Source organism: Musa acuminata, chromosome BXJ3-1, assembly GCF_036884655.1.
Source record: "Musa acuminata AAA Group cultivar baxijiao chromosome BXJ3-1, Cavendish_Baxijiao_AAA, whole genome shotgun sequence".
NCBI lineage: Eukaryota > Viridiplantae > Streptophyta > Magnoliopsida > Zingiberales > Musaceae > Musa > Musa acuminata.
The window spans coordinates 8,893,089-8,921,082 of NC_088349.1; the positions used below are offsets into that span (position 1 = coordinate 8,893,089).

At 38.7% G+C, this 27,994-nt stretch overlaps 2 protein-coding genes across 3 annotated transcripts; both read left to right on the forward strand.

The window, feature by feature from the left end:
- Nucleotides 1–1,421: 1,421 nt before the first annotated feature.
- Nucleotides 1,422–18,845, forward strand: LOC135629130 (uncharacterized). 2 transcript variants are annotated; one of them, XM_065136308.1, is made up of 20 exons: nucleotides 1,422–2,978; nucleotides 4,221–4,532; nucleotides 4,617–4,868; nucleotides 4,982–5,099; nucleotides 5,188–5,330; nucleotides 5,416–6,049; nucleotides 7,835–7,899; nucleotides 8,008–8,109; nucleotides 8,239–8,381; nucleotides 11,437–11,492; nucleotides 11,605–12,263; nucleotides 12,380–12,570; nucleotides 12,694–12,997; nucleotides 13,844–14,131; nucleotides 14,220–14,329; nucleotides 16,143–16,449; nucleotides 17,149–17,547; nucleotides 17,646–17,886; nucleotides 17,963–18,010; nucleotides 18,467–18,845. In XM_065136308.1, the coding sequence occupies exons 1-19, from the start codon at nucleotides 1,491–1,493 to the stop codon at nucleotides 17,986–17,988; spliced, it is 5,838 nt and encodes a 1,945-aa protein (XP_064992380.1). In that variant the 5' UTR covers nucleotides 1,422–1,490; the 3' UTR covers nucleotides 17,989–18,010; nucleotides 18,467–18,845. The 2 variants fall into 2 exon arrangements, with proteins under 2 accessions (XP_064992380.1, XP_064992379.1); XM_065136307.1 differs by lacking the exon at nucleotides 18,467–18,845 and having other exon boundaries at nucleotides 17,963–18,188.
- A 5,482-nt stretch (nucleotides 18,846–24,327) lies between these two features.
- On the forward strand, nucleotides 24,328–27,942 carry LOC135628635 (amine oxidase [copper-containing] gamma 2-like). Its single transcript, XM_065135424.1, has 5 exons — nucleotides 24,328–25,659; nucleotides 26,152–26,265; nucleotides 26,707–27,156; nucleotides 27,234–27,331; nucleotides 27,421–27,942. Exons 1-5 carry the CDS (start codon nucleotides 24,367–24,369, stop codon nucleotides 27,632–27,634), a joined length of 2,169 nt encoding a protein of 722 aa, XP_064991496.1. The 5' UTR covers nucleotides 24,328–24,366; the 3' UTR covers nucleotides 27,635–27,942.
- The last annotated feature ends 52 nt before the right edge of the window (nucleotides 27,943–27,994 follow it).

The following is a 27,994-nucleotide window of genomic DNA, read 5'->3' on the forward strand; positions in this document are numbered from 1 at the left end:
GTTTCTTCTATCATTATTGTTTTTATGTGTAGCTCATTCTATCACCAAAGGATCCTTCTATCATTATTGTTTTTATGTGTAGCTCATTCTATCACCAAAGGATCGGACCTAACTTCCTCCACCTATGATGTCGTCGCCTATGATGTCGTCGTCTGTGACTTCCTTTCGTGCGTAGTTCCTTCTGTTATTGTTGCTTTTATGTGTAGCTCCTTCTATCACCCCTTCTGTTATTGTTGCTTTTATGTGTAGCTCCTTCTATCACCGAAGGATAAGACCTAGCTTCCTTGACCTATGACATCATTGTTCGTAGCTTCCTTCATTGTTCTTGTCGTTGTCCATCGTTTTCTCCGTCGCTACTATCGTCGTCTAAAGATTCCTTCGGCATCGTTTCCCTCTTCTTCTTCACGTTCCAATATCAATAATTTTTTTCTTTTTACTATTATGATTATTATTAAAAGTAGATTGTTAATCTTTAATTGATATTAAAATTATTATAAGTCTTAACTACTGAAATCGTATATTAATATTTAGAACTATTATTATATTTAGTAACCTTATCAGTACTCCTTAGGCTGCCCTCCGTTATTTCTATTTCTTATTATATTTTAACTTTCTTATTTCTTCTCTATATTTTTTTTCTCTAATAAATTAATTATATATATATATATATATATATATATATATATATATATATATATATATATATATATATATATATATATATATATATATATATATATATATATATATAACACCTAATAAGTATATTATTGTCAATTTTAGCTAAGCATCTTGATTAATAATTTGGATTCAATGAAGTTGATAGAATATATTATTATTATTATTTTATAAAATAAAAGAAATTTAAAATGATATAAATTATACTAAGAAAATATATGAATATCATAATTACTACTAATTACTATTGATAGTTTGAGAAAAGGATAAAAAATATTTTAATAGAATCTACAAATAAAAATTTAAATACTTTTAGTTTGACTAAGAATATATTAGTATTGTTACCACTTTAAACGCAAATTTTGTGATTTTTTTAATGAGATTTTGCTTCCTAAATTTTGTTCCTTAAGGCAGTCATTTTTACGGCTAAATGTGATGTAATTACTCTTGCACTATAAAACAATTTACTAGACTTAACAAGCATATTAAACACCTAATAAATTTCACCCAAAAATATAGTAAATCTATTTAAGTTTTTGTTTCAGTTTATGATTTTCACTTTTGTAACAATAATAATATTCACATTTTGATGGATCAACAAAAAGGAAATGCTAATTGGGTCCATAAATTTGTATCCGGTCGGTCCGTTTTCTCGAATTCGATTCGAAAGCTTTGTGACTCGACCGGACCGGTACGATTTGGTTGTGAAGTTTGTATCGAGACCGACCGGTGGATCTATGCAACATTCCTTCGAGGCCAAGATATATCTAAAAGAAACGGCGACTCGCGCAGAACCGGAAGATGACACCGTGATGACAACGTCGCCGACGCCGCTCGACCTCGACTCCCTTCTCCGATCCCACGGCGGCGACCTCTTCTCCTCCTCCAGCGACGACGACGACGATGGCGGCGGCGGCGACGCGGAGCTCCCCCCCGCCGTCCGCCGTCGCACCGTGGAGGAGATCCTTAATGACTCCGACTCCGACTCCGACTCAGACTCGGACTCTTCCTCCTTCCATCTCGCCAAGACGCCGGTTCTCGTCTCCAAAGCCCTGACCCTAACGCCCGAGCAAAAGCCCACGGAGGGAGCAGGCGTCGCGGAAGAAGTCGCGAGAAGGGTTCAAGAATCGGTTTCCGAAATCGCGGAAGAACCCTCGACCTCCTTCGATTGGAGACGGAGATCTCGCGAGCTCTCCGCTTCCGTCTCCCTCTCTTCCTTGGGGTTATGGAATGCTACTTCTTCTTCGTCGTCGTCTTCGTCTCGCCCGCTGCCATCTTTTTTTGGCGGCGTCAGGCCTAACCCTAAGCCAGGTGCTGCACTCGCGGCCGCGGCCGCTGCCTCCCGCGCCGTCCCGACGCCTCATGCTGTGGCCATCAAGAATAGTAGAGCCAGCATCGGCTCTGTCTGGAAAGATCTGGAGGAATCAGGAGGGGATGCGGTGGGGAGTGCCGGTTCCGAAGGATTGGATGGGTCAGAGCGCTCAGAAGTTACCGTCGTAAGTGAGAACTTGGAACCTGGAGGGGTTGAAGGGGAAGTCTTGCGGTCTTCAGTTGAAGCATCTGAGGATGTCCATGGGGATGATGAAGTATCGGAAGCGGGCCATGGTTCTGTCTCAGCTAATGAGATCGTGACTCCTGGGAAATTGGAAGAAGATGCCATGGATCTGGTGGAGACCGGTCAGGAACTGTCTGTTCATGTTATTCCTGATGAGAATGCGCCTAAGGGGGATGATGATTTTCTATTCACTGACGATGATGTTGTCCATGAAAACACGGTTGACACTAATAAAGAAGTGGAACCGGAAATGTCAGAAATGGAGAGAGAGGACATTGGTGAGGAGAATTCTCCTGATGAAGTAAGATCTACAAGAGAAGAAACCCAGGTTGTAAGCGATATAGATAGACTAATCGAGGAGAGATTAGTGCAGTTGGAGAACAGTAAGAAGGCTGAGAAGAAAGCGGAGAAAAAACTTCGAGCTTCTATGAAGCCTCTGGAATGGGCTGAGGAGCTGGAGAAGAGGCATGCATCCTCTGGCCTGCACTGGGAGGAAGGGGTGGCTGCACAGCCGATGAGGTTGGAGGGAATCCGAAGGGGACCACCTGCTGTTGGTTACTTGCAGATAGATATCGACAATGCGATAACTCGTGCCATTTCTTCACAATCATTCAAGCATGACCATGGCTCCCCACAAGTGGTGGCTGTTCATATGAATTATATAGCTGTGGGCATGTCTAAAGGAGCTGTTATTGTTCTTACCAGCAAATATTCTACTCATCTTGTTGACAATATGGATTCCAAGGTTGGTTTGGGACTACTCGCTTGTTTGTTTTAATTATTTATAAGCCTGTACCCATTTGATTGAAATCATTTTCATCAAGTATCTGTGTTGTCATCATTTGGTTTCACAACATGATATTGGAATTCATTCTCTTAATGTATAGTACTACATTCTGGATGGAACTTGGAAGCATGTTTTATTTAATTTCAGTTCATCTAGTTCCCCAGTTATGTTGTTGGCAGTGATTAAGTTGCCTGTAGGTAAAAAATGACAGGAAGTTGTGATCCTTCTATTTCATATAGGCATTTAACAGACATTAGCATGGAACGGTGCACAGTAGTTTTGAGAGCCACGAACTTTGCTTTCGGTAAAGGAGTTATTAGGCATGAATTGGACATGTTAAGGTTGATCCATTTCGATCTGGTTGTTCGAGTGTTTTAGTGACTGAACCTCTTTACTGTCAGATATAAGGCCACATACATTTACCATATCTAGATCCTGCATTTATGGAACCTCCGAACCGAATCACCCTTTTTCATGGGCATGAACTTTGAATACATAACCCATGAACTTGTTTATTCAACTGACTGAAAAATAGATTGAATTGAGTTGAACCAGGTGAATTATGATTGCATTGACTGGTTACGAAATCCCTGCTTTGCAAGCATGGCTTGCCTATCAAAAGACTCTTATGGACTGTGTGTTGTGTTATCAAAATCGTGGCAATCGTTTAATCTGATCTTTTGGGTCTAGTACGTTAATTCTAATTTCTGCAACTAGTTAAATATACTGATACCAGATTTTATTTAATTTAAAAGAATTTAACATCATTTTTGTTCTGAAATATGTCTTCAGGAGGGAAGGAGATTAGGTCGAAAGATTCATGAAGTTGTATGTAAATTCTTTGTTTTAGTGTGAGATACAAAATGTAACCTGAGATTAAGATGATGAATAAGCTTTTAAAACTTTTCTCAGGATATGGACTTGTATAATATGTTATAAACTTTTAAAATATATATTTTGAATTGTAAGGCATTCATGTTATCTTAAAGTGTTCCAATTGACGATCAGTGGAAAGAAAACAGTGTCTTGAAAAATTAGAAGGTACTTTTTGTAGATTTAGGGTATTACTTCTTTTGAATGGTGTCTTTTTCTGCATAGACTTTCTTGTTTCTTCTATTGTTTGTGGTTCAACTGAGTATGTGCAAAATATAAGTGGGTGCTTCTGTCAGATGAAAGTACTAAAGCATGCTTAATTTTCAGATGCTAACTCTTGGTTCCCATGGTGAGAAATCTCAAACACCTGCAACGTCGATGTGCTTCAACCAGCAAGGTGATTTGCTTTTAGTAGGATATGGCGATGGTCATTTAACAGTTTGGGATGTGCAGAAAGCAATAGCAGCAAAAGTAATCACTGGAGAACATGCTGCACCAGTCGTCCATACATTGTTTTTGGGTCAAGATCCGCAAACCACTCGCCAGTTTAAAGCTGTTACTGGTGATTGCAAGGGGCTTGTTTTATTACACACAGTTTCAGTTGTTCCTTTGCTCAACCGTTTCTCTATCAAGACACAGGTAAATTAAAAACAATCCTGATCTTTGTTCAGTATTGAGATTGATCATAATTTGATCACACAATCAACTTTGTCTTGTCAACAGTGTCTTCTTGATGGCCAAAAGACCGGCACTGTATTATGTGCTTGTCCTCTTTTAATGGATGATTTCCATGGATTTGTCAATCCATCTACTCAAGGGTACTCGGCAATGTCCTCCAATGGCCTTGGCAGCATGGTGGGAGGTGTTGTTGGAGGTGTAGTTGGAGGGGAGGCTGGATGGAAGCTCTTCAATGAAGGTTCTTCTTTGGTGGAAGAAGGTGTGGTCATATTTGTCACCCATCAAAATGCTTTGGTGGTATGGAATCTTCAGATAGATGTGGTCAAATGCTAGTGTTAGTCTTGCAGTTCAGATCGAGTTAAGTATGAATTCTGATGTTTGGTCTGGGTGGTGTTGCTGATTATTTTCAGGTAAGATTGAGTCCCAGTGTAGAAGTATTTAATAAATTTCCTAGACCAGATGGTGTGCGCGAAGGGTCTATGCCCTATGCTGCATGGAAATGGACATCGGTTCATGACTCATCACCGGGTGAGGTTCTAAGGTTCTCTGAACAAATTTGCACTTATTTATGTACAAAGTAGTAATGTTCTTCTGACAGCCACATTACAACCTGCAGATTCATCTGATAAAGTTTCGTGGCTTGCAATCGCATGGGACCGAAGGGTCCAAGTGGCCAAGTTGGTTAAATCAGAGATGAAAAGGCACAAGGAGTGGAGTCTTGACAGCGCTGCTGTAGGTGTTGCATGGTTGGATGATCAGGTATCTAAAAGGTCTAACTCCAGCCTTGCTTCCCTTTTGATTTACATCCTCTTTTATATAAAGCATGCGATTTTATTTTCTGCAGATGTTAGTGGTCGTTACCCTGAGGGGACATCTTTGCTTGTTCTCCAAAGATGGAAATGAGCTTCACCGAACTAGCTTCATTGTAAGCGGTTTGGGAATTGATGATGTGATTACTTATAATACATATTTTTCTAACACTTTTGGGAATCCAGAGAAGGCATTTCACAATTCAATAGCAGTAAGAGGAGCCACAGTATATATACTAGGGCCAATGCATCTTATAGTTTCTCGTCTTCTTCCCTGGCGGGAGAGGATTCAAGTACTACAAAGGGCAGGTGATTGGATGGGTGCACTTGATATGTCAATGAGGCTTTATGATGGCAATGCCCATGGTGTAATTGATCTCCCAAGGACAGTGGATGCCATAAGGGAGGTCATAATGCCATTTCTTGTAGAGCTGATATTATCATATGTGGATGAGGTTTTCTCATATATTTCAGTTGCGTTTTGCAACCAAATTGAAAAAGTGGATCTAGTGGAAGGAATGAAGTCCGCAGACAGTACCCTGCTTGCCGAAATAGAGGGTCAATATGCCCGTGTCGGCGGTGTGGCTGTGGAATTTTGTGTGCACATAAAAAGGACTGACATCTTGTTTGACACAATCTTCTCCAAATTTGTTGCTGTTGAACATGGAGGTACTTTCTGTCCTAATGAAGTATGTGCAACTGATGCCAGTGGCTATAGTATTCATGTTTCATTATTTTGTGTTAAAATGTAACTGTTTCAATGGTTCTTAATTGATTATATATGCCTGGAATACTTTTAGAACTTTGTGATAATCTAGATTTTTAAATTTTGGGCAGTTTATCCTTTGGGCTCATGGAAGAAGTAGCTGATATTTATTAGATTTAATGGCATCACTAAGATGGATAAACTTCCAAGTCCTGAATGTTCCTTACTTGTAGGGTCGATATTGCTATTGATGAAGTACACAACGCCCAACGGCATTGTTTGTGCCATAGGGGCCCACAAGATATTGTCCACTTTAGGCTATGACCTGCACAGTTTTATCCTTTAGAATCTATCTGTTCCATGACGTGCCTTGAGAAGAAGAGCTTAGTCTCTTATGAGGCCTATGGCTCTCTTAAGTTCTAACATCACATTTTGGGATGGATCCCATACAAAACTGAGTAGGCTATAGTTCAGTTGATGCTATCTTGTGGGCCCCTTGGCCTGGCAAAGATGTGCTCATCAACTTTCTCAACATTATGGTGCTTTTTGCAGTGTTATATTCATCTTTGTGTATTAAGAGCCTGTCTATAGGTTTGTTTGGGCTCATGGATGGGCACATAATCAGTATTCATTTATTCTAATGGTATGAGCATAAAATTAATAAAAAATCTTTATCATTCTTAAGGTTGGTTCTTTATCAATATTTTAATATGTTGTTCTGATCTATTGGTGTTAATTACTGCTTGCAGTTATCTAGGATGTTGCTATTTATGTGATTCATTTATGTTATTGTGCATACCTTCTATTATGCTGATTGTAACAAGGCTCTTTAGAAGCAAATGGGTTCTAGAAAATCACTAGTTAAGGTACTTATTTTTTATTTGGAGATTTCTTCCCAGTTGATAACATTAGATCAACATAGTGTTGACATCATCATATTTGAAATCATTAATTTGTCAACCAAGATAGTGATTTTGCAGATAGAAATTATACATTGGTAAATAACACATGATCAGAAATATACAAGTTTGAATGTGGAATAAGAGGAGAAATGCAATATGTACCTTACTGTTTGATTTGTGGTTCTTCTAAGTACTTATCATGCTGGAAGTGGCCATCTGAGACAAATTCTTTGATTTTGGAGGGATACATTTGTTCTATGATGAAATCCTGTGGAAGTCATTCTATCCACTAAAAAAAATCCTTCATGTCGTTGGCCTTGAAAGGAAATATATTATTAAGCTGTTATGTGTCTAATAGGTCAAAGACATCAATCATTTGTTCTTTGGGATGCAAGGACTCGCCAGAGGTGTGGTCTTCATTGTATCAAATGCAAATTTTAGGACTAAGTTGGAGTTAGTGTTAATAGTCTAATGACATCCTATATAATATGCATCTGCCATTTTCACTTGTCAGGTATCATGATTGTTTGGTTCTTTGGTGCACCATGTGCATGTGCCCAGTTCTTACTAAGTCTAGGTCAATATGTGTCTAAACTTGTAATTTTGTTAATTTTGTATCCTCATGTTGATGTGCTTTGTTCATCTACATATATTTACAAATTTGTTTGGAGTAAATAAATCATATGACCTGAATGAGATGACATTCTGTTGAAGTTTTGGACAACTTTTTCATTGAAAGAGTCAGTTTTTAGTTAAAATGCCAGCATTTAAGATCGATATTTTCAACATTAAGATACCATTGTCTAGTGTTTGATCCAGTTAACCTTATGTTTCCTTCTGTGACAGGCACATTTTTGGAAATTTTAGAGCCATACATTCTAAAAGATGTGCTTGGGTCTTTACCTCCAGAGGTATTTCTGACTGTGTATCCTCTTTTCTGAGTACTGATTACTTTAATATTCCATAACTATTATAAATAGAAACTTTATACTGAAGATAATTTTCTCAAAATCTTGCAGATTATGCAAGCCTTGGTAGAGCATTATAGTAGCAGAGGATGGCTGCAACGAGTTGAACAATGTGTTCTTCACATGGATATTTCCTCTTTGGATTTTAATCAAGTAACTTAATTTGAGAAATTTAATGAGTCATTTATCTTGAAATTTGTAGTTCTTCACTGAGAAATGTTTTTATTATTTTTCAGTTATTTTGATTTTGAACTGGAGGTCAATGCCCTATTGTTCATGCAGGTAGTTCGGTTATGCCGTGAACATGGTCTGTATGGTGCACTGATATATCTTTTCAATCGAGGTCTAGATGACTACAAGACACCATTAGAAGAACTTTTAGTTGTTGTACAAGATACTTCAAGAGGAGATGCTGCATCTGTCGGGTACATTCTGCTGTTGCCTGGACAAAATTTTCCCGAGCCCTATAAATTTCATTTGTTTGATTTCTCTCTGCTATGTTTTTTAGTATGGTCTCAGAATTGAGGACTGGAATTGAATTAAGATTGGAGTAATAAAATTTGCTGTTAGTTGACTTACATTTAGTCTTGGAAATAACCTCCTGCTCTCGTTGACTCTCCCAATGAACAGAGCCTTGTGCAATGGGCTGGATTTTTCTGTTAGAAACCTCCAATAGGGTTAAGATCTTCCAGATCAGATGGTACTGGTTGTGGTTTTGGATCTTTTAGAAATAATTGTATATATATGGAAACTGGTCATAACAGTTAGAAATTAGACAAGTCAGTAAAAATATCTCTTCTCATTTTTTGTCCTCTCCTTTTCTAATTTTTTTACTCCATTTCTACTTTTTTCTCTTTTGGCTCACTGTCAGCTGGTCCTAATTGACCTTTTTGTTCTCTCAAATTCTTCTCGCTCTCCTCCATGAGATGCCTATGTTCAATCTTCGCTAGTATCAGAATGAGGATGTGAGTGACATTCTGAACCCAAAAAACGTGTTGTACAAGACCCTGAAATGAAGTACTAGAAAGTGTTCTTTGAAATTAATTAATGACTGTGTACTATCTCAAGCTATAACACACATTCAATGTAGTACTGCTATTGTTATCACAATCTCCTCATTTAAACACTTGACATTCTCGGTAGATCCATATATGTAACACACATCACTCAGAGTCCTGTATATGATGTGGGCTCCTGAGGCAACGTGGTCTACTTTGTCATTATCATTGTCTACTATATTTTCTTTCACTGAACTAGAAATCTGTTCCTATGCAAAATTGGGTCCCAGTTGATGGCACATTGGGATTGGTTGCTCGAATATCATGTCTATCACAGCATGAACCTGAAAACTATGGGTGATCCCCAATGAAGGTGTCACTTCTTGGCCCAATAGGATAACTAATCCACTTAGTTGATGAGCCTGGACTAAAAATTCTAAAATCCAAGTTAATAGTAGTCACTTTTTTTGAACTCTTATAAACCTATTCTTCTCCCGCTTTTGATATGGACTAAAATGAGTGTTATGATCTTATCCACTTCAGGGTTTGACTTCCTTATCAAGACTTAAATATAACCTCGAGTCATAGCTTGTGACATGAGAGGTCTGACTTTAAATTTTAATGTGCTTTCAACTTCGTCCATGGGTAATCCTTTTCTGCTCAAGCTTCTCATAATGCCTAATGCTAGATTGTTTATGATATTATTTGTCATGACCTGGCCCGATAGGATAACTGAACCATTGACTTGATGAGTCTGGACCTAAGCCCTTATAAGCCAATTCAAGTCTTCTCCCATTTTTTGATGATAGACTAAACTGGGGGTATTATAAAAGGTGGTTATTGACTCGTATACTGTCTCAAGCCATATCCCACATTCAGTCTGGGACTATTATAGGATATCACAACAAGGGAGGCTTGGTGTACAGAAAGTCTTGTTCATGACTTCTTACGATTGAATATCATTCCTGTTGATTATGTTGTAACTTTCAGTACATCGTTTCTGAAGTTGGTCTGAGAATGTGGCTGTTCGCCTGTGCATCTCTTTGGTTATGCATATTAGAATACATTGCTAAGTCATGTGGTGACTGGAAAAATCGTTCTTCTGTACAAGCTTTCTTGCCAGAGCCTAGTATTTGACTTACATGGATTGGGGTATTTATTATTCCCTCATGAATTGAGTTCAGCATGGAACCCAGATACTCGATGCAAGTTACACAAATGTTCTACATTGGACACTAAAGTGCAATTGGCACCATCTCTTAATTGCTGGATTTTTTTAACCCTGAAACATAACTTTTTGAGGGTTCTATTTTCAACTCTAAGCCCCTACATACGATGTTTACAAATAAGTCCCTTGAATAATTTATTGAACCCTTCAAATAGCATATGATCATTGTCAGATGAACCAATGGATACTTATCTATGGATCAACACTTTTTTTTGCTGTTTTTTAATTCTTAAAGCCTTTGTTTTAATTATTAATCCTTGAATTATTAAGTGTTCTTTAGATGCCTTATATATTTGATGGAATTCCGTGCTTCTACTCTTTTTTTCATGTTTTTTCTTGTTGCATATGATTAATTTCTCAATTAATTTCATGGTTTTCATCATTGCCCAAACCAATGGAGGACTAAATTCTTATATTTCTTATATTCATAAGATATTTTTCTTTTCATATATAATTCGTTTTTATAATCTGTCCATAAGTTTAATTGATTTGCAAATCTGTAAATAAAAAACAAGTAAATTTCTTTTTCTTTCACTGATTAGTAAAAAAGTTCAAGAACATCCAAGTGGATTATTTTATTTTCAAATTGTGGAATAAATTTCTATATGAGCCTTTGGTTTAACCATTGAATAAATAGACAGAGGATCTTATTTCAAGAGCCAACAGCTAAAATTTTATCTTGAATTATTGTGCTTACTAATCCATCAAAAAATTAAATATTTTCTTTTGTATCTAAAACTCTTTACTTGTATCCTTTTTTAAATTATAGGTTATAAGTACACCTGCATTACATGTATAAAATGATCTGGTTATTTTTTAGATGTCTTAACGTCATTAATTTCTCAGTTAAATTTAGTGGTTTTCATTATTGCTGGAGCAAATGGAGATTTAAAACATTATATCTATTCATGCCCATTATTTTTACTAATCTTGAGTTATTTTGCTTACTAATCCATTAAATATTTGTTTTTTATTTAAAATTCAATATTATATCTTATTTTTAAATTATAGTTTATTAAATTCATGCCCATTATTTGTGAAATATGATCTGGTTATTCTGTAGATGTTTTAGCCTTTATATTTATTTGCTTGATTGCAAGGGTAGTTGAAGTTGATGTTTCATTTAATATATCTGATTGATGTGATTATTAACTATGATATATCATTTTTTTTTATGAATTATACTGATTTCTGTTTTAGTTGGTTTATTAATTTTTATTTCTAACGACAGCTTATTATGATTCATGTAAGCAGGTACAGGATGCTTGTTTATCTTAAGTATTGCTTTCAAGGTTTAGCGTTTCCTCCTGGTATGTTTTTTGTTCATTCTATGACATGATATAAGGCAAAAGTGATGTTAATGAAAATAACCATTTTTTGGTACCTTTTATTTTGTATTTAAAGAAGAAATTTTGGTTACAGGTCATGGTACTCTTCCATCTTCAAGTTTGCAATCAGTTAGAGTAGAATTATTGCAGTTTTTGCTAGAGGATTCTAAAAATTCGAACTCTGAAGTCTTAAAAAGTTTCAAGGCATCCTGTGGTCTTTGCCCAAATCTGTGCTATCTCCTTTGGTTGGACACTGAATCTACTCTAGAAGTCCTGCAATGTGCTTTTGCGGAAGAGGGGCATAAACAGATGGATGAGTCTGTACAATGTAAAAGTGAATCCAATATTGAACATGAAAAAGAAGATGATTTTCAGAGCTTGGAAAATCAGGATGCAATTGTACAGAACATTGTGGACAAACTTATAAATATTCTTGATTTGGAATCAGAGGTGATAAAATCATTTGTGATGGAGCACAGTGTGGATGTATGGCCATCGAAGAAGGATTTATCTCAATTGCTTCAGTTCATCGCATTTCTTGTTTCCTATAAACAAGCTACTATTTCTGGGAGGGTGCTAAAGCATATTCTTCAATATTTGACCTCACACGATCTGGCATCATATGACCCAAATAATGAAGCTGAAGCTTCTCAAAGAGAGAAACAAGTGCTCACTCTTCTGAAAATTGTTCCTCAGGCAGATTGGAACCCTGATGATCTCATTTGTCTTTGCGTGGATGCCCATTTTTATCAGGTAGTTTGTATGCTCTAACTATTAATATTTACACTTTTTTCATTTACATGTTTTTTCATCCAGTACCACAAATATTCTGGATATTTTCATTGACATGTTTCATCTTCATTCAATAGGCTTGTGGTTTGATACATGAGATCAGAGGCCAATATATTGATGCTTTAGATAGTTACATGAAGGATCTGGATGAACCTATCCATGCCTTTGCTTTCATCAACAAGATTCTGTTGCAGTTGAAAAATAATGAAGCTTCTTGTTTTGAGACAGCGGTAATTTTGCGAATTCCAGAATTAGTCAAGCTAAGCAGGTAAAGCTGCAGGTAACACTAAATGGTGTTGATTATTCAAGAAACAATTGTGCATATGTTGAATCTCATCCCTTTCCATTTTGCACTTGTTTCTTATGTTCTGAAACATTGTTCTGGTGGCAGGGAATGCACCTTTTTCTTGGTTATTGACCAATTTAGTAGCCAGTGTCAGCATATCCTATCAGAACTTCGATCTCATCCGCAAAGCCTATTCCTTTTCTTAAAAACAACCATTGCTGTTCACTTGTCAGGAAATCTCAGCTTTCCTGTGCTTGAGACTGTTCAAGGCTCAAATGGTTCGTTTGGGAAAATCAGAGATACGCCAAATGATCTTGAAGAATATGCCAAAAGACTATCAAGTTTTCCCAAGCTTTGGCATCATAACCCGATCCATGTAACTGATGAGTTGACAGAGTTGTACTTAGTGGTAAGATTTTAAATTGTCAAATAAGCTTGATAAAGCTGCAAGGAACATGTGAAATTCTTCCTTAGACATGCATTGCATGTTTGTCATTGATAAGTATTTTTACTCTTTTATTTGTTACAACTCATTTATATTATTAGTTTTACTAATTTCTGGCTTGTGTTTTATTTGATATCTATACCTACAAACTGGGGTATGAATAATACACTCACTCGATTTCCTTTTTCTGTTAGAGGGGAAAACCTTGGATGTGTGATTTTGTCATCATAGCATCTAGTTAGCTAGCTACATGGTTTGTCCAGTTTGTGGTCAACAGTGTGTCTAATAGCTAGAATACTTGAATGTTGGTTGGTGCAAGTCCAGTTTGTGGCATGACATGGTTTGTGGTCAACTAGTTTTTGGCTACTCAAAGCTGATATTATCTTAATTTAAGTTTAGTTAAAATCTTAGTGTAATTCTTATGATCTGTTATATAAATGCTCAAAAACCCTTGAAATATTACATGTCTCTTTATTTTATACCATCTGCATTTCCTCTTTGATGGATTCAGCATTGTTATAAGTTGATCTGTAACAATTTAATTGTTATTGTAAATTTGTAACTTGTAAGTGTCAAGCAATTTGATAGTTAACACACAATTTCCCCTACATAGGAATCAATTTTTAAAGAAATTATTTTCAGGCAATTATATCCTTAGTTTCATCTCTTTGGTTCTTTTTAGTGTTCTGTGGTAATTTTCTTTTTCTCGTGCATGCTTGTCTGTACTTGTGTTTGTCTTCATTTTGTATTGTTCTAATCATCAATAATCAAGTCCCATTCTTATCATCTTATTCTATTTCCTTCATGTAGCTTTTGTGCCAGTTTGAACGCAGCTCAGTCTTGAAGTTCTTAGAGACTTTTGATAATTATAGACTGGAGCAGTGTCTACGTATTTGTCAAGAACATGGTGTTACAGATGCTGCTGCATTTTTGCTAGAAAGAGTTGGTGATGTTAGTAGTGCTCTAATACTTATGTTGACTGGGCTGAAGGAAAAGATCGAATTGCTTGTCGATGCTGTGGAAAGAATACATCCTCAGATGGTGTCAAGTAATTCGTTTGGGTTGGAGCAGCTTGAAGACATTTTAAAACTTAAAGAGGTTTATAAACCAATAATTTTGTTTATGGAACTACAGTTTTCTTCCTAATAATTGACATTGTTGTTTCTGAATTTGTTGCTCTGTTCAGGTTGTTTCTGTCCATGATGTATTGCATGCCTCCATTAGCTTATGCGAAAGAAATACTCGACGTTTAGACCCAGTGGAGTCTGAATCACTTTGGTTTCGGTTGCTTGACTTGTAAGACATGATCAATCTGAGATCTTATCAAATTATACACTACATTTAATTAATAGTAGTATTTTTATTTTAATAAATCATGATATATTTCAATATTAAGCACATGATCTTTTTTAATGTGATATCTTGGCATGCATAGTGTTCTTTGAATACTTCTCTGATTTTTTTAATACTTTGCATAAGTAAGTTTTCTTTTATTGTTTTATTATAACAACATCCAATATTCTATCTTTTCCTTTGTTTCATAGATAGCTTGTTATTGCCTGCAAAACTTATTATTGCAGATTAAGCTTTCTAAGTGCTTTAACAAGTATGAGAAAATATATGATATGACAGCGTTTGAATCAGCAAAAGTCTTGAGGAATGCATATGAGCACTTTAAGCTTATTTAAGAATTATGATTGACCATAAAAAATTAAGATGCCAGAATCTGTTTGTTAAGCAATGCAACAACTATTCAACTATGTAAACAACTCAGACTAACAGCGAGTAACTGAGTATGCTGGAAACATATTAGAGTTAGTGGAAATTTACAACTAATTCCAATTGAACTAACCAGATATATTACCTGAAAGGACTCTAGGATGAATTATGGTACAAGACTAATAGAGCTTTCTATCTGTATAAATCTGAATTCACTTTGGTTCTATATTAATGTATTAATAAGCAATAAGATTCCAACTATTTGGGATCGATTGCATGCGTCTTTTCCAGCTATTTAACTCTATTGGTAAATATAATTTCAAAGTGAGCTACTGTTGGACATTATGATGTGCCACATACAACAGTGTTTGTCCAGGCTTATTGCTCTGTCGTTGGTTCTCTGTGTTGCCTAATTGTTAATTTTTTGCTGATTTATCATGGATGCCTTTTTTTCGTTAAGAAATGAGAAAGGAACTTCTGTAATAACTCAATCAATAATCTAGTATATTGATGTAGTAGTCTCATGTCTCTCAAGTTTGGTTAATATCTGCAGTTGTTTTTACCTTACCTTTAATGATTATTTTGTCTATGAACCACACTCAGCTTTTTCCAGAACAATTGAAGTCATAACTCATGCTCTAGGCTGTACTCTGTTCCAGAATGGATGTTTGTCTCGTCAATATAGGTTCGAACAGATAATGTCTTTGCTTACACAAGTTAGCTAAAGACAGGCAAAAGATCCTAACTATGCCCACCATTGAACGGCAGTCAACCAGACTCCAATTTTTTTTTTTTTTAAAGGGGAGTTAATAAGGTTGGAAGTTTTGGCTGGTAGAGTTCTGCTGAGCTGTGTTGTGCCATTTCTGGCTATGCATCTTTTGGCCTATTTTCTTGGGTATACATTTCTTTTAGCATGTCCATTCAAAATTTATAAATTGATATAATAAGAACTTAAGTGAACCAAAATTTCTTGCTTGAATTCATTTGATAGGGATGATATACATGTGCAATCTAATCAAGATTTGAAGCACTGAACTGTTTACCATGCTACTTAATTTGAGGACAGAACTTGAGTTGCTAGTACAAAAACTTGTTCTGTCCCATCTTTGGATTAGTTACAAGCACCTAAATGTTCTATAACATAAAAGTTCGGAGTTCTATGTTGATATGAATGTCATGTATCTATTGATTATTCTGGTACTATCATTGTGTAACACTCCTATACCTACAACAGAAATACTTGAGTTCTATTGCAGCTCCTGCCCTCATAATATAATGTCGTCTGGCATGAAATTGTTGAAGAGTTTGAAGGACACAATCACACTTCTCTTTCTGTTAGTGACTCTAATATTGTTGTGCTACTAGCTGACTTTTTAAAGTTTTGTTCCAGCTTCTCGGAGCCATTGAAGTGGTTATTTGCCAGCAAAGAAGTTTCTATGAAACAAAGTCATCAGAATGCTGAGCCAGCAAATGTGGTAGAAACTATGTCTAAAGTTTCACACAAGAAATGTGCTACTATTTTGAGAAAACTGTTCTCACAATTTGTTGGGGAGTTAATCGAGGGAATGGCTGAATATATTCCGCTTCCAGTAGTTATGGCCAAGCTTCTTTCTGACAATGGCAATCGAGAGTTTGGCGATTTTAAGTTGACGATACTGCGAATGCTTGGAACTTATGGCTATGAGAGAAGAATTCTGGTATGTCTATATGGAGGAACATACGTTACTTTCTTCTGAACTTATGTTAACATTACCACTATGGAGCTGGTGTTCTGCAGCATATTCGACTAAAATTCTCACGCCCTCGCATCAATTCTGGCACAGCACTGATTGTTTCTTTTTAAAATCACTTTTGAGCCACGTTCATTATCTGCTATTTCGGCTAATACCTATGCTTCCAACACATAATCTCTTTGAAGATCCTTGTTACTAGTCAATATAAGTGCCATCAGATCTCTAGAATTGTTTCAAGTAAATTCTTATTTCCACCTCCTTGTGCCCCAAATTAATGATCCATTAGTATGTCTCCCTTGGACATGTCCAAGACATCTTAAACAGTTCTTTGTTTCTCAACTGGAACTTGCCCATATTCTTTGTGGTCCATTGTAATATTTTTCGCACAAAAATCAGAGTGATGAAGATTCTTCTCTATTAATTACATTATAGCATTTATCTGGACTTTCTTAGATAATTGGGAGCACGAACCATCTGCTATTAAAGTAGCTTATTTCTTCATGTTTTGTTCGGCTACTTCTAGTTCGTTATTTTGTCATTTTGTTTCATAGGAAATTCTTTTGTTCTTGTTACGTATTTATTTATGTTCTCTATTTTTTTGCTGTTGTTGCATTATGAAATCATCTGTTACAAATTTTTTCATCCTATGTATTTCTTTTTCAGGGCACGGCTAAATCACTAATTGAAGATGATACATTTTATAGCTTAAGCTTGCTAAGAAAAGGCGCCTCTCATGCCTATGCCCTTCAAGATTTCATTTGTTGCATTTGTGGTTGCTCACTTACCAAGGGATCTGCTTCTGGAATTAGAGTTTTCAGCTGTGGTCACTCAACCCATCTCCAATGTGAATTTGAGGAGAGCAGAAAAGATCCTTTAGTTGGATGCCCAGTTTGCCTACCCAAGAGAAATGCACATGCACAAAGTAAGTCATTTTTTGTGGAGAATAGCTTGATAAAAACCTCTACATCAAGCTCTCGACTATCGGAAGGCTTCCATAATACTCAACATATGCATGAATCAGATACCACCGAGAAGCCTTATGGCCTTCAGCAAATATCTCGGGTAGTGCTTCTGTGTGAAACTTTGTTAATAAACATGAAATCTTCTAACTTCATTTTGGGAGCATTATTAGGTTTGCCTGTTGGACTTTGTTATTGCAGTTTGAGATTCTGAGTGATCTCCAGAAAACCGACAAGTACCTTGGAACGGATACCATTCCTCAATTAAGACTTGCCCCTCCAGCTATTTACCATGAAAAAATCCAGCAGAGACCTGGTTCTTTGATAGGAGAACCAAGTGACAGCTCACTCAAAAATGAAAAGCCAAATAAACGATGGCAACTTAAGGAGCTAAAATCAAGGGGTTCCCTGAACATGTTCCCCTTGAAGTCGAACATATTTGGTAAGCCTCTTTTTTCTCTAATAACTTTGTTGCAGCAACTGCACACTTTTGTTAATGTTCTGTCGGCATTTTGCAGGTCATGAGAAAAATAAAGTGCGGTAGTATGTCATGGGTCTTCTCTGTTGTAAGTAATGATCGACATTCCTTTTTTTTGGGTCATAACAATCACTACAGATATTTTTTTTTACTAGTTATTTATGTTTGAAAAACATGATAATGGCACAGATCCTTCTGAATGTAATTGTCCTAGTATCTTAGTCAGAAAATTTTGAGAAAGTATTAATATGTTTATAATTGTCCTACGTTTATTGCTTATAATTTTATGCTAGAGTTTTACCCTCCAAAATATACATGTTCGTACTCTGCCTCGGAACTAATCTATTGTGGTCTTATGGGTACTTTTGGTTTGGGTCCTTTTTTTCCCCCTTACGAAGCTCTCTGTGGGATTTTCTTGGATGCACAAATATGCAAGTTATGTACAGAATAGCTTCTTGTGGTTTATTATTTATCGGCAGAGGGTATAGTTAGTATTATTTATCTGCCTTTTGTATAAAATCGTGTACTTCAGCACTCTCTGTAGGTCCTGCCGGGAGACATGGATGTAGTATTCTTAGATGCCGTGGTTCCTTTCATGGAAATTACCTGCATATGATGTTTAAGCTCCAACATATCTGAAAAGGTTTCACGAAACTGTACTCACAGGCCGATGTGAAGAGGTTCGAAACTTTGTCGGGTGTTAACGTTACAATGGGTGCAACCTTACGGGCACACAGTTGCATCGGTGGTCCTCCTCTTCCTGAGAAATCTTATGGCACAAAGGCCCCGCTGTGTCGCCCTCGTAAGCAGTATGCCTGCCTTTTTTTACCTTTGTTGTTGTATTGTCTAATGCCAGACTATATGGTCAGAAGTCGACTGTCACGCATTTCGTTACTTTGACTGGTGGCACCATTGCACTCACAAGTGACCTCTGAGATACTTGATTCTGTAAGTCGGTTAGTTATCAAAAATTAGAATAAAAAAAAATACTGAAGTGAAAAAGCAATCGTTTATTAATTTTTTGGATTAATTATAATTATTCTTTGTAGTTAGTTATCATTAACGTTTTGATCTTTACATTTTAAAAAATTACATTAGCATCCTTATATTTATGAAGTGAGATATCTAGGTTAATTTATACTAACGACGATGTTAGTTTTATCAACAAAAATATGAAGAAAAAAAAAATTAATGTTCAATGACAGATGACGTTGATAGCATCAACGATGGACGACGATGTTGTTGGCGTCGATGTTGATGCAGTTGTCGCCTCTGACGACGATAATATTCACTCTCACCACAATGTCATCCACCTCCACGAGGAGCACACCACTGACCTTATCATCGACCCAATTGCTCCAATGGTCTCTTGCATGGTGCACATCACCCTCTATGGTGCGACGTCAAGCACTAACCAAAGCTCATCCACGTCGATATCGTGCGGGAGGCCATTGGAGCAAAGGGTGAGTGTGAACGAGTCAAGGGAGGAGCGAAGCATTTTTTCCATGTGGTGGAGAGTTTCGAGTGAGAGCGGACTGAGGTAGAGAAGGGAAGGAGGGGATGACTAGAGGCATCCTTAGCTACAGTAGGATGAGAGAGGGATTTGAGGATTCCAAGATGCTATTCCTAGAAGAATGGGAATGCAAAGGTGCGAGAGGATGGGCCGCAACCACCACCATCTACGTCGACATACGGTAAGCGACGATAAGATCGACAATGTGCTTCTCGTGGAGGTGGATGGTGTTACAGTGAGAACAAACCTTATTGTCATCAAAGGCGACCAGATAATTGTGTTACCAACGACGCTAGCGACGTCACCATCCATCACCATCGACGTCGTCCGCCATCAAATATTAAAATTATCTTTTTATTTTTATATTTTTATATAAAATTGACATCGTTAATGTAAATAGATCTATATGCTTTACTTTTGTAGCTATATTGATACCAATATATTTTTTTAAAGTATAAGAATCGAAACATAAAATGTATCTAATTATCGAGGATAATCTATAATTAACCCTTCTTATCTTCCTTCAAGTGGACCTACACTACGCCTGCAAAATTTCCTATATGAGACAGCATATTTAAAGGATTTCTGACAATAATAAATCAAGCATTCTTCAACAACTAATTGCAGTAATGGCATGCTTAGAACAAATTATCCTTCCCTATAAAGTCAGCTAACAAGACCTTCACAATCGTTCCATTCCATAAGCAGGAACATCGAAAAGATATATGATCGTCATAATCGATACGCCCTTTTAGGGCATAATCAGGGTTAGCCACGAAATCCAGGCCAATAGTAATGGGGGCGAAGAAAACTCTCGATCAAGAACGAAAGGAAAAGAACACAACTCACGATCATTGATTAGCAAACGAGATCAAGAACCGACTCCCCCCTCCTCCCCCAACTGGAACAGATGATCGGAGGATTAAAGAAAGGAGGCAAGAAAACGAGGAGGGTTCGACGGGCGGCGAGGGCTTCACCCTTCCGGGTGCCGATCTCTAGCTGTCCCCCTTTCTTGGATGCCCTCGTCGGACGCAGCGGCGTACGCAGCCTACGTCGACGGTTGAGAAGAGGAAGAGCGGAAGAACCCGTCGCAGGTGTTTCCCGCCGGTCGAAAAAGGTTATATAGTAAGAGGTCAGTTCTCCACATTAGTCCCGTATGATTGGCTTCTAACACGGCATTAGAGTATGCACACTAAAAATTTAGGCTGTTAAGATGAGACCTCCACTAATCAATCCTCATTAGATTTCAAGTTACTAATGTCATGGACAATTTCATATTTGGGCCTCAAGCAAAGCCCAAATCGTTGTAATGTTTAATTGGGCCTCAAGATTAAACCCAGCCCAATTTATAGAACCTACCTTTAAAATATTAACATGGAATTCACCTATCACTTAAATGATTTTTTTTTTGTTAATTCAAGGAACTAAGTTGATTCTAATAACTTATATTGCATGAATATATATTTATATGTAAATTACTGATTTAATTTGAAAATAAATTATCAATTGTGTTGTGGTACATAATTGATTAAGTCCTCTACAAATGGAATATATATTTTTTCAAATCTTAATTTATTAAATCTCCAAATTTTATTGAAAAAATAAAACAATCTCAAATTTATTTATATTATCAAAGTTGAGTACACACTTAAATTATTTATCCCATCGAGTCAGTCATAACAAGTGGTTTCATATTTAACCAACCTGGTCGATAGGAGGATATAATGATAAAAAATTTAAGCCCTTATATCATAAGTGGCTAGAGACTTATTAATCTATAAGAATTCATAAATGTATTATCGCTAACTTGAGCTTAAATGTTATGTGTCAATCAATTATTTGATTATGGTCGGATCATATTATTTTATATTTTATATACAATTAATTCAACGTAAGTTAATAATGATAGAAGATAAAATTTTTTCAACTATACAAAAAATCTCTATTCTGTTGAGAAAAATTCTTCATTCGAAATCCTTCATCATAATCTGTATAAATAGAAAAACCAACATCTTGCAAATTAACATGACCTGAAAATAATGATGAAATGAGGTTTATACGAATAATTGGTTGGTTTTGTGTCCCAAAGCGTCAACTTATTGCTGCTTGTTGGTGTTTGCGTGTGACAGACACTCGACTTTGGAGGCACAATGGTTGTCCATTTTCCGAAGGTAATGTTGGGTGTGACCTCTTCTTCTCTTCCGCTCTACTTTGTCTTCTTCTTCTGAAGCTTTATTCCTTTCATACGCTGCACGAGAAATGGTAGCTGATTCCAGAAAGCATAGGCTTCACCAATCAAAATGGTTGCCTACAGCCTTTTTATCCGATGTGAAAGGCCTAAAATGATGGAGTTCTTTAACTTATATGCTGAATAGAAAACTGATGGGAGAGTCTACAGGTAGTCAGGGAAAATATCACATTCCAACTTCAGTAAAGAAACGTAAGGCTGATCGGTGCAAGCTCGATGTGAATGGAACGTTTTGGATTTATACTCAGATCAAACAAATAACTATATTTTTTTTCTGAATGAAATTGCTGGCACAGTGAGCTGATGATAACAGGAGAAGGTATTGGGTATGCTTTGCGTGAAGATGGACAAAAGATAGATAGATATTGAATGTGATGCTGAATTGCTTACTGAAGCATCAAAGAAAGAGGAGCCATTGGATCATATTAAATGCGAACAAGGGAATAGTAGAGTCCATCGATCAGTGATGTTCGATTGAAATTTGAAGTCATAGAGACTTTGGAGGAATGACTATAGCCTCCAGTTTTGTACTCTATTTTATACTAAATTAAAGACAGCATTATGTAAAATTATATTTACAAAATAACTTCTTGTTTGATTATAAAGTAGGATTATGCTAAGTGTTTTCGATTAAAGATATCATACCAATTCAACAAGAGGAGAATTATTTACAAAAGATAATCAATATATAGTTTTGAATTATATCTCTATATTATATATATATATATAGTAAAAAAATATTTTGCTTGCTTTATCTCTTCTTTTTCTTTCTCTTTTATTTAGTAAAGAGAGATAGAGAGAGAGAGAGAGAGAGAGAGAGAGAGAGAAAAGGATTGACAATGAAGAGAAAGCACTGTAGAAACAAGGAAAAATAAAAAGAAATGGAGTTGCTTATGATTCATGAAACCAACGTATAAGAAAAATAAAGACATAAATAGTGCATAAATTATGAAGAGAGAGAGAGAGAGAGAGAGAGAGAGAGAGAGAGAGAGAGAGAGACCAGAGAAAAGGATTGACAATGAAGAGAGAGAGCACTGTAGAAACAAGGAAAAATAAAAAGAAATGGAGTTGCTTATGATTCAGGAAATCAAGGTATAAGAAAAATAAAGACATAAATAGTGCATAAATTATGACACTATTTTAGAGAAGTTAGGAAAACAATCCTACATTATAATGGATGAATTCTAAAAAAAACTATTTTTTTTTAGCTTTTATCAAATATATTTTATTTTTAGAATTTTTTAATAACACATGTTTTTATCTAATACATAGAATACATCCAACCACTTATGTACTTTTATTTTATTTTATACTCTTATTTGGATCAATTCATATGGTGATCAAATCCAGTTATATTATTTTTAATTGTAAAAAAAACACTATAAACACTATATTATAATTTTTTATCATTACTAAAAATACCATAACACAGTATAACAGTATTATTATTGTTATACTAACAAAAGGAATGACAAATGAATATGTGACTAGTGATATATCAGATTTAAGTTTTTAAAAAATACTGTTAGAAAATTTTGAAAATAAAATGTATTTTCTTGAAAAAAAATAAACAAAATCAATAAATTCGGCCAATTATAAATACCACATAAATTTATCAGTTATCCTGCAATAATTGGAGAAGATATCTAACATAGCCTCTCTTTTTTGGACCACCGAAGTCCTTTTCACGATTACGTCTTCTCCGATTAATGCCTACAAATTTCTCTTTCTCAGAAAGGCAATACACTATGCAGCTCACATCGTTCCATCAGAGACGTCGCATCAATGAAAGATCCCTCTTAAGATTCCCCACAAGCTCAAGTAATCGAAGCATATAGATACTACTACTCCCACAAATAGATTCTTGTCAGCGTGATTCCTTTGCCTCTTGCAGGTCCCATCCTTATTTCTAACACCTCGGTGCATATACCTCAAAATATCATGATATATATATATTTTTTAGTTTATGTGCGTGTTAGGATTGGTGGGTTTGAATTCATAATATGAATTAATTTACTTATACTTCAGGATTATCTTTACTTTTTCATGACAAAACAAAAAGAAATATCTTCGTAAGAGATATACGACGTAATTTTTTTCTTATTGTTGATTATATATATATATATATATATATATATATATATATATATATATATATATATATATATATTTGGGTATCATTGGTTAGCATGTGTAAAAATGAAAGTGACACCCATTAATAATGCAAGATTTTTTGTTCATGATATTTGCATTATTATAAGGGAAGATCGCAATCTCGAGGTTGTACGTGACTACATTATACTGTACGGTCGTGTATTAGATTCTTGCATGTGGTAGATTGCAACTGCTCCACTGCCGGATTCTATATGGAAGGAATCCAAGGTCGGATATATATATATATATATATATTCCACATTGGATTCTTCAACCCACTTTGGATTCCATTCACTGTGGTCTCGTTTCCATCTACCCGCGGTGAGATCTTTTACTATGAGAAGCAATCATTGCGCTGCTTGATCTACGAAGAACCAACTAAACAAGACACCATTAAGATTAGAAAGGAGACGGACAGTGACGGAGGTGGCGAGTAGCGCGTCAAGTGCTCCTTCCTCTTCGCCTATAAAGGCACCAACTCCATGGCAGAGCTTACTCGTGGTAGGTCACCAGTCCTTCGAGCTGAGTGATGGAAGGTTTCCCCTCTCCTAAACACCTGCTCCTTCTCCTCTTCACCGCCGCCCTTCTCCTCGTCTCCTTGTCGCTCCGCTCCTTCCCCACCATCCGATCCCTCTCGTCCCACCGTCACTCTTTCCGTGGCGGTTCCACCGGAACTGATGGCGCCGGGGAGACGTTGCACGTCCACAAAAATCCGTACCACCCCCTCGACCCTCTTACGTATAACGAGATAAAGGCCATCCGTTCCATCCTCGCTTCCCACCCGGACTTCGCCTCGCCGAACACCTTCCCGTCCATCCACTCCCTGTCGCTCTTGGAGCCCGAGAAGGCCGTCGTCCTTGCGTGGCGCCCCGGGGACACACTCCCTCCTCGCCGCGCCCTCGTCGTCGCCTATTCCGCCAACGACACCCACGTCCTCCCCGTCGACATCGCCTCTCGCAGCGTCCTCCGTCACGTCGTCCGCGCCCGGCCCGCCGGTTACCCCAGCCTCACCCCCGAGGAAATGGAGCGTGCCACGAAGGCCGCCGCTGCGCACCCGGACGTTATCAACGCCGTCTTTTATCGCGGCCTGAACCCGTCGTCCGGCGTTGTCTGCGGACCGCTGGCGTCGGGTTGGTACGGGCCGGAGGAGGAGAACCGGCGGGTGATCAAGGTCCAGTGCTACGCCAAGTCCCCCAACTTCTACATGAGCCCGGTGGAGGGGCTCACGGTGACTGTGGACGTGGACACGGGTGGGGTGATCCGCGTCTCGGACCAGGGGCTTGGGATCCCGGTGCCGCGCAACAGGGACACGGACTACCGCTACGAGTCGCAGAGGAGGATGCCGACGACCGAGGCGGTGGCGGTGAACCCGATGTCGATGGAGCAGGCGGGGAAGCCTAGCATGAGGGTGGGGGCGGGCGGGCATGCGGTACGGTGGGCGGGGTGGGAGGTGCACATCCGGCCGGACGCGCGGGCGGGGATGGTGGTGTCCCGGGCGCGTTTCCGGGACCCGGAGGGCGGCGGGGCGTGGCGGGATGTGATGTACAAAGGGATGGTGTCGGAGCTGTTCGTGCCGTACATGGACCCAGGGGAGGGGTGGTACTTCAAGACCTACATGGACGCCGGCGAGTACGGGATGGGGACGAACGCTTTCCCCCTGCTCCGCCTCAACGACTGCCCCCGGAACGCCATCTACATGGACGCGGTGTTCGCAGCGGCTGACGGCACCCCCTTCGTGCGCCCGGACGTCGTCTGCGTGTTCGAGCGCTACGAAGGAGAAGTGGCCTGGCGGCACACCGAGAACCCCGCGTTCGGCTACGACGTAAGCATCGTTCTCTCCTCACCTTCACCGCATAAATTGGATTCCCTCCGGAGAAAAACCCAAATCTCACCGTTCATATGCATCATGCACGGATCTTAAGGGCCTGATCGATGCGGATCATAGAAATTTACCTCTCATCATCTGAAAAGTAGAAAGAGTACAGTTGCAGAGAAAAGGGCGTGAAGGTATCCGCAGATGAATCTCGAAGGAATCTTGAGAGGTACGAGAGTTGGATCCATAGAGATTCAGATGCTCTCGAGGACCCCCACTCGAAGAAGACATATCCTCACCTGTAGAAAGCAAAGAATAGGGACGTACTTGCTTTGACCGGTGCACAGCCTCGCAGCATCCAACGCACCTCTCTCTATTCTCTTTTTCTACATAAACATCTGCAAATGTCATGGTGAACCGCAGACACGATGGCTGCTGGATGGAACACCAGTCTGATGCATCATGCTTTTTGTTGTTTGATTGCATGGGGGTGTGAAGCAGATAAGGGAGGCGAGGCCGAAGGTGACGCTGGTGGCCAGGATGGTGGCGTCCGTGGGGAACTACGACTACACCGTGGATTGGGAGTTTCAGATGGATGGCCTCATCCGAGTGAAGGTATCTATCTATCTATCTATCTATCCGCTTCCCCTCTCTGTCTTCTTCTTCCTCCACAGAGTTCTTTTCATAGGAACTTACCGTGTCAGATAGTATCGTAATGAAGTGACAGACAAGACAAGGCCATATGAAGACACAGAAAACAGCCACTTGATGAAGTCAACTAGATTTATTGAGATTCCTTGAACATGGAATCTGGTATCAGCCGGGCCATATATATTGTGGAATCAATAAAGGATCTTGCATCAGCTGGGCCATAGCCAATCTGGATTCCTCTGGATGTGTATGTGTGTGTTCAGGTGGTTCTTTGGCTTGTACCAACATAAAGATCAAGCGGAGCAGAAGAAGCCGAAACAGCTGATGTTTGTTTCACTCAGCACATTTATGCGCATGGACCCCACAGGTGGGCCCAGTACTAATTGCTCCGGGTGATGTGACCAGGTGAGTCTCAGCGGCATGCTGATGGTGAAGGCGACACGCTACGGGAACCTAAGCCAAGTGCCGGAGGGGGAAGACCTGTACGGGACGCTGGTCGCCGACAACATCGTCGGCGTGGTCCACGACCACTTCGTGACATTCTACCTGGATATGGACGTGGACGGGCCCAGCAACTCCTTCGTCAAGGTGCACATGGAGACGCAGGAGACGGCCCCCGGGGAGTCCCCCAGGAAGAGCTACATGAAGGTGGTGAGGGAGGTGGCCAGGACGGAGGAGGACGCGAAGGTAAAGCTGAAGCTGTACGACCCCTCCGAGTTCCACGTCGTCAACCCTTCGCGTCTCTCCAAGCTCGGCAACCCCTCGGGGTACAAGTTGGTGCCCGGCGCCACCGCTGCAAGCTTGCTGGACTTGGACGATCCTCCACAGAAACGAGCCGCATTCACCAATAACCAGGTGATGATCATGTCGTACGCTCTCCTTCTCGGTGATCGCTCGATCGCTATGTCATTCTCTCTCTTGTCTCCCAGTAGATATGGGTCACTCCATACAACCGCAGCGAAGAGTGGGCGGGCGGCCTGCTCGCGTATCAGAGCCACGGGGACGACAACCTCGCTGTTTGGTCGCAGAGGTAAGACAGACGGCAATACACTCCTCATGCATGCATGCGTGCATAGGTAGTGAGAGAACTAATGGTACGTGAGGGTGAATGCGTTACAGGGATCGGAAGATTGAGAACGAGGACATCGTCCTGTGGTACACCATGGGATTCCATCACGTACCATGCCAAGAGGACTACCCCATAATGCCCACCGTGTTCTCCACCTTCGACCTGAAACCTGTCAACTTCTTTAGGATCAATCCGATCATAAGAGCAGCGCCATACACCGAGGAAGATCTCCCGGTGTGCAGCGGGGTCCATGCAACGCTCTGAGCAAGGAAGGCCCCGTGGAAGCACGTACGTAAAGATCTGCGTGGTAGAAACATGCAAAGGACGTCTACGTCGGCTTGGATGTTGGTTGCTATGGATGTGCATAAGATTTACATTTGTGGATGATAAGATATAGATTTCTGTAAATACCTCCAATGCACTCGTCGTCTCCTGCATAGAATCAGTCCTCTTCGTCTCTCTCTCTCTCTCTCTCTAGTAAGGGAGTCAAGAGGAAGGTTGTGAATTCCGAACTATGAAATATCGATGTGAGGTTGTGAAGTGTTTCTAAGAAGATCATTTTGTATTTAGTACGATGAAGGATCGGACAAACAGTATGTATGTATTATACTATTAACTCGAACG

Excerpts from the sequence above, each read along its gene's own strand:
- LOC135629130 (XM_065136308.1), top strand. The coding sequence starts at position 1,491 with ATGACAACGTCGCCGACGCCGCTCGACCTCGACTCCCTTCTCCGATCC. Across the intron at positions 4,533-4,616 it reads GTTTCTCTATCAAGACACAG|TGTCTTCTTGATGGCCAAAA; the intron begins GTAAATTAAAAA and ends TCTTGTCAACAG. Across the intron at positions 7,900-8,007 it reads TTGGGTCTTTACCTCCAGAG|ATTATGCAAGCCTTGGTAGA; the intron begins GTATTTCTGACT and ends AAAATCTTGCAG.
- LOC135628635 (XM_065135424.1), top strand. The coding sequence starts at position 24,367 with ATGGAAGGTTTCCCCTCTCCTAAACACCTGCTCCTTCTCCTCTTCACC. Across the intron at positions 26,266-26,706 it reads ATGGCCTCATCCGAGTGAAG|GTGAGTCTCAGCGGCATGCT; the intron begins GTATCTATCTAT and ends TGATGTGACCAG. Across the intron at positions 27,157-27,233 it reads CCGCATTCACCAATAACCAG|ATATGGGTCACTCCATACAA; the intron begins GTGATGATCATG and ends GTCTCCCAGTAG.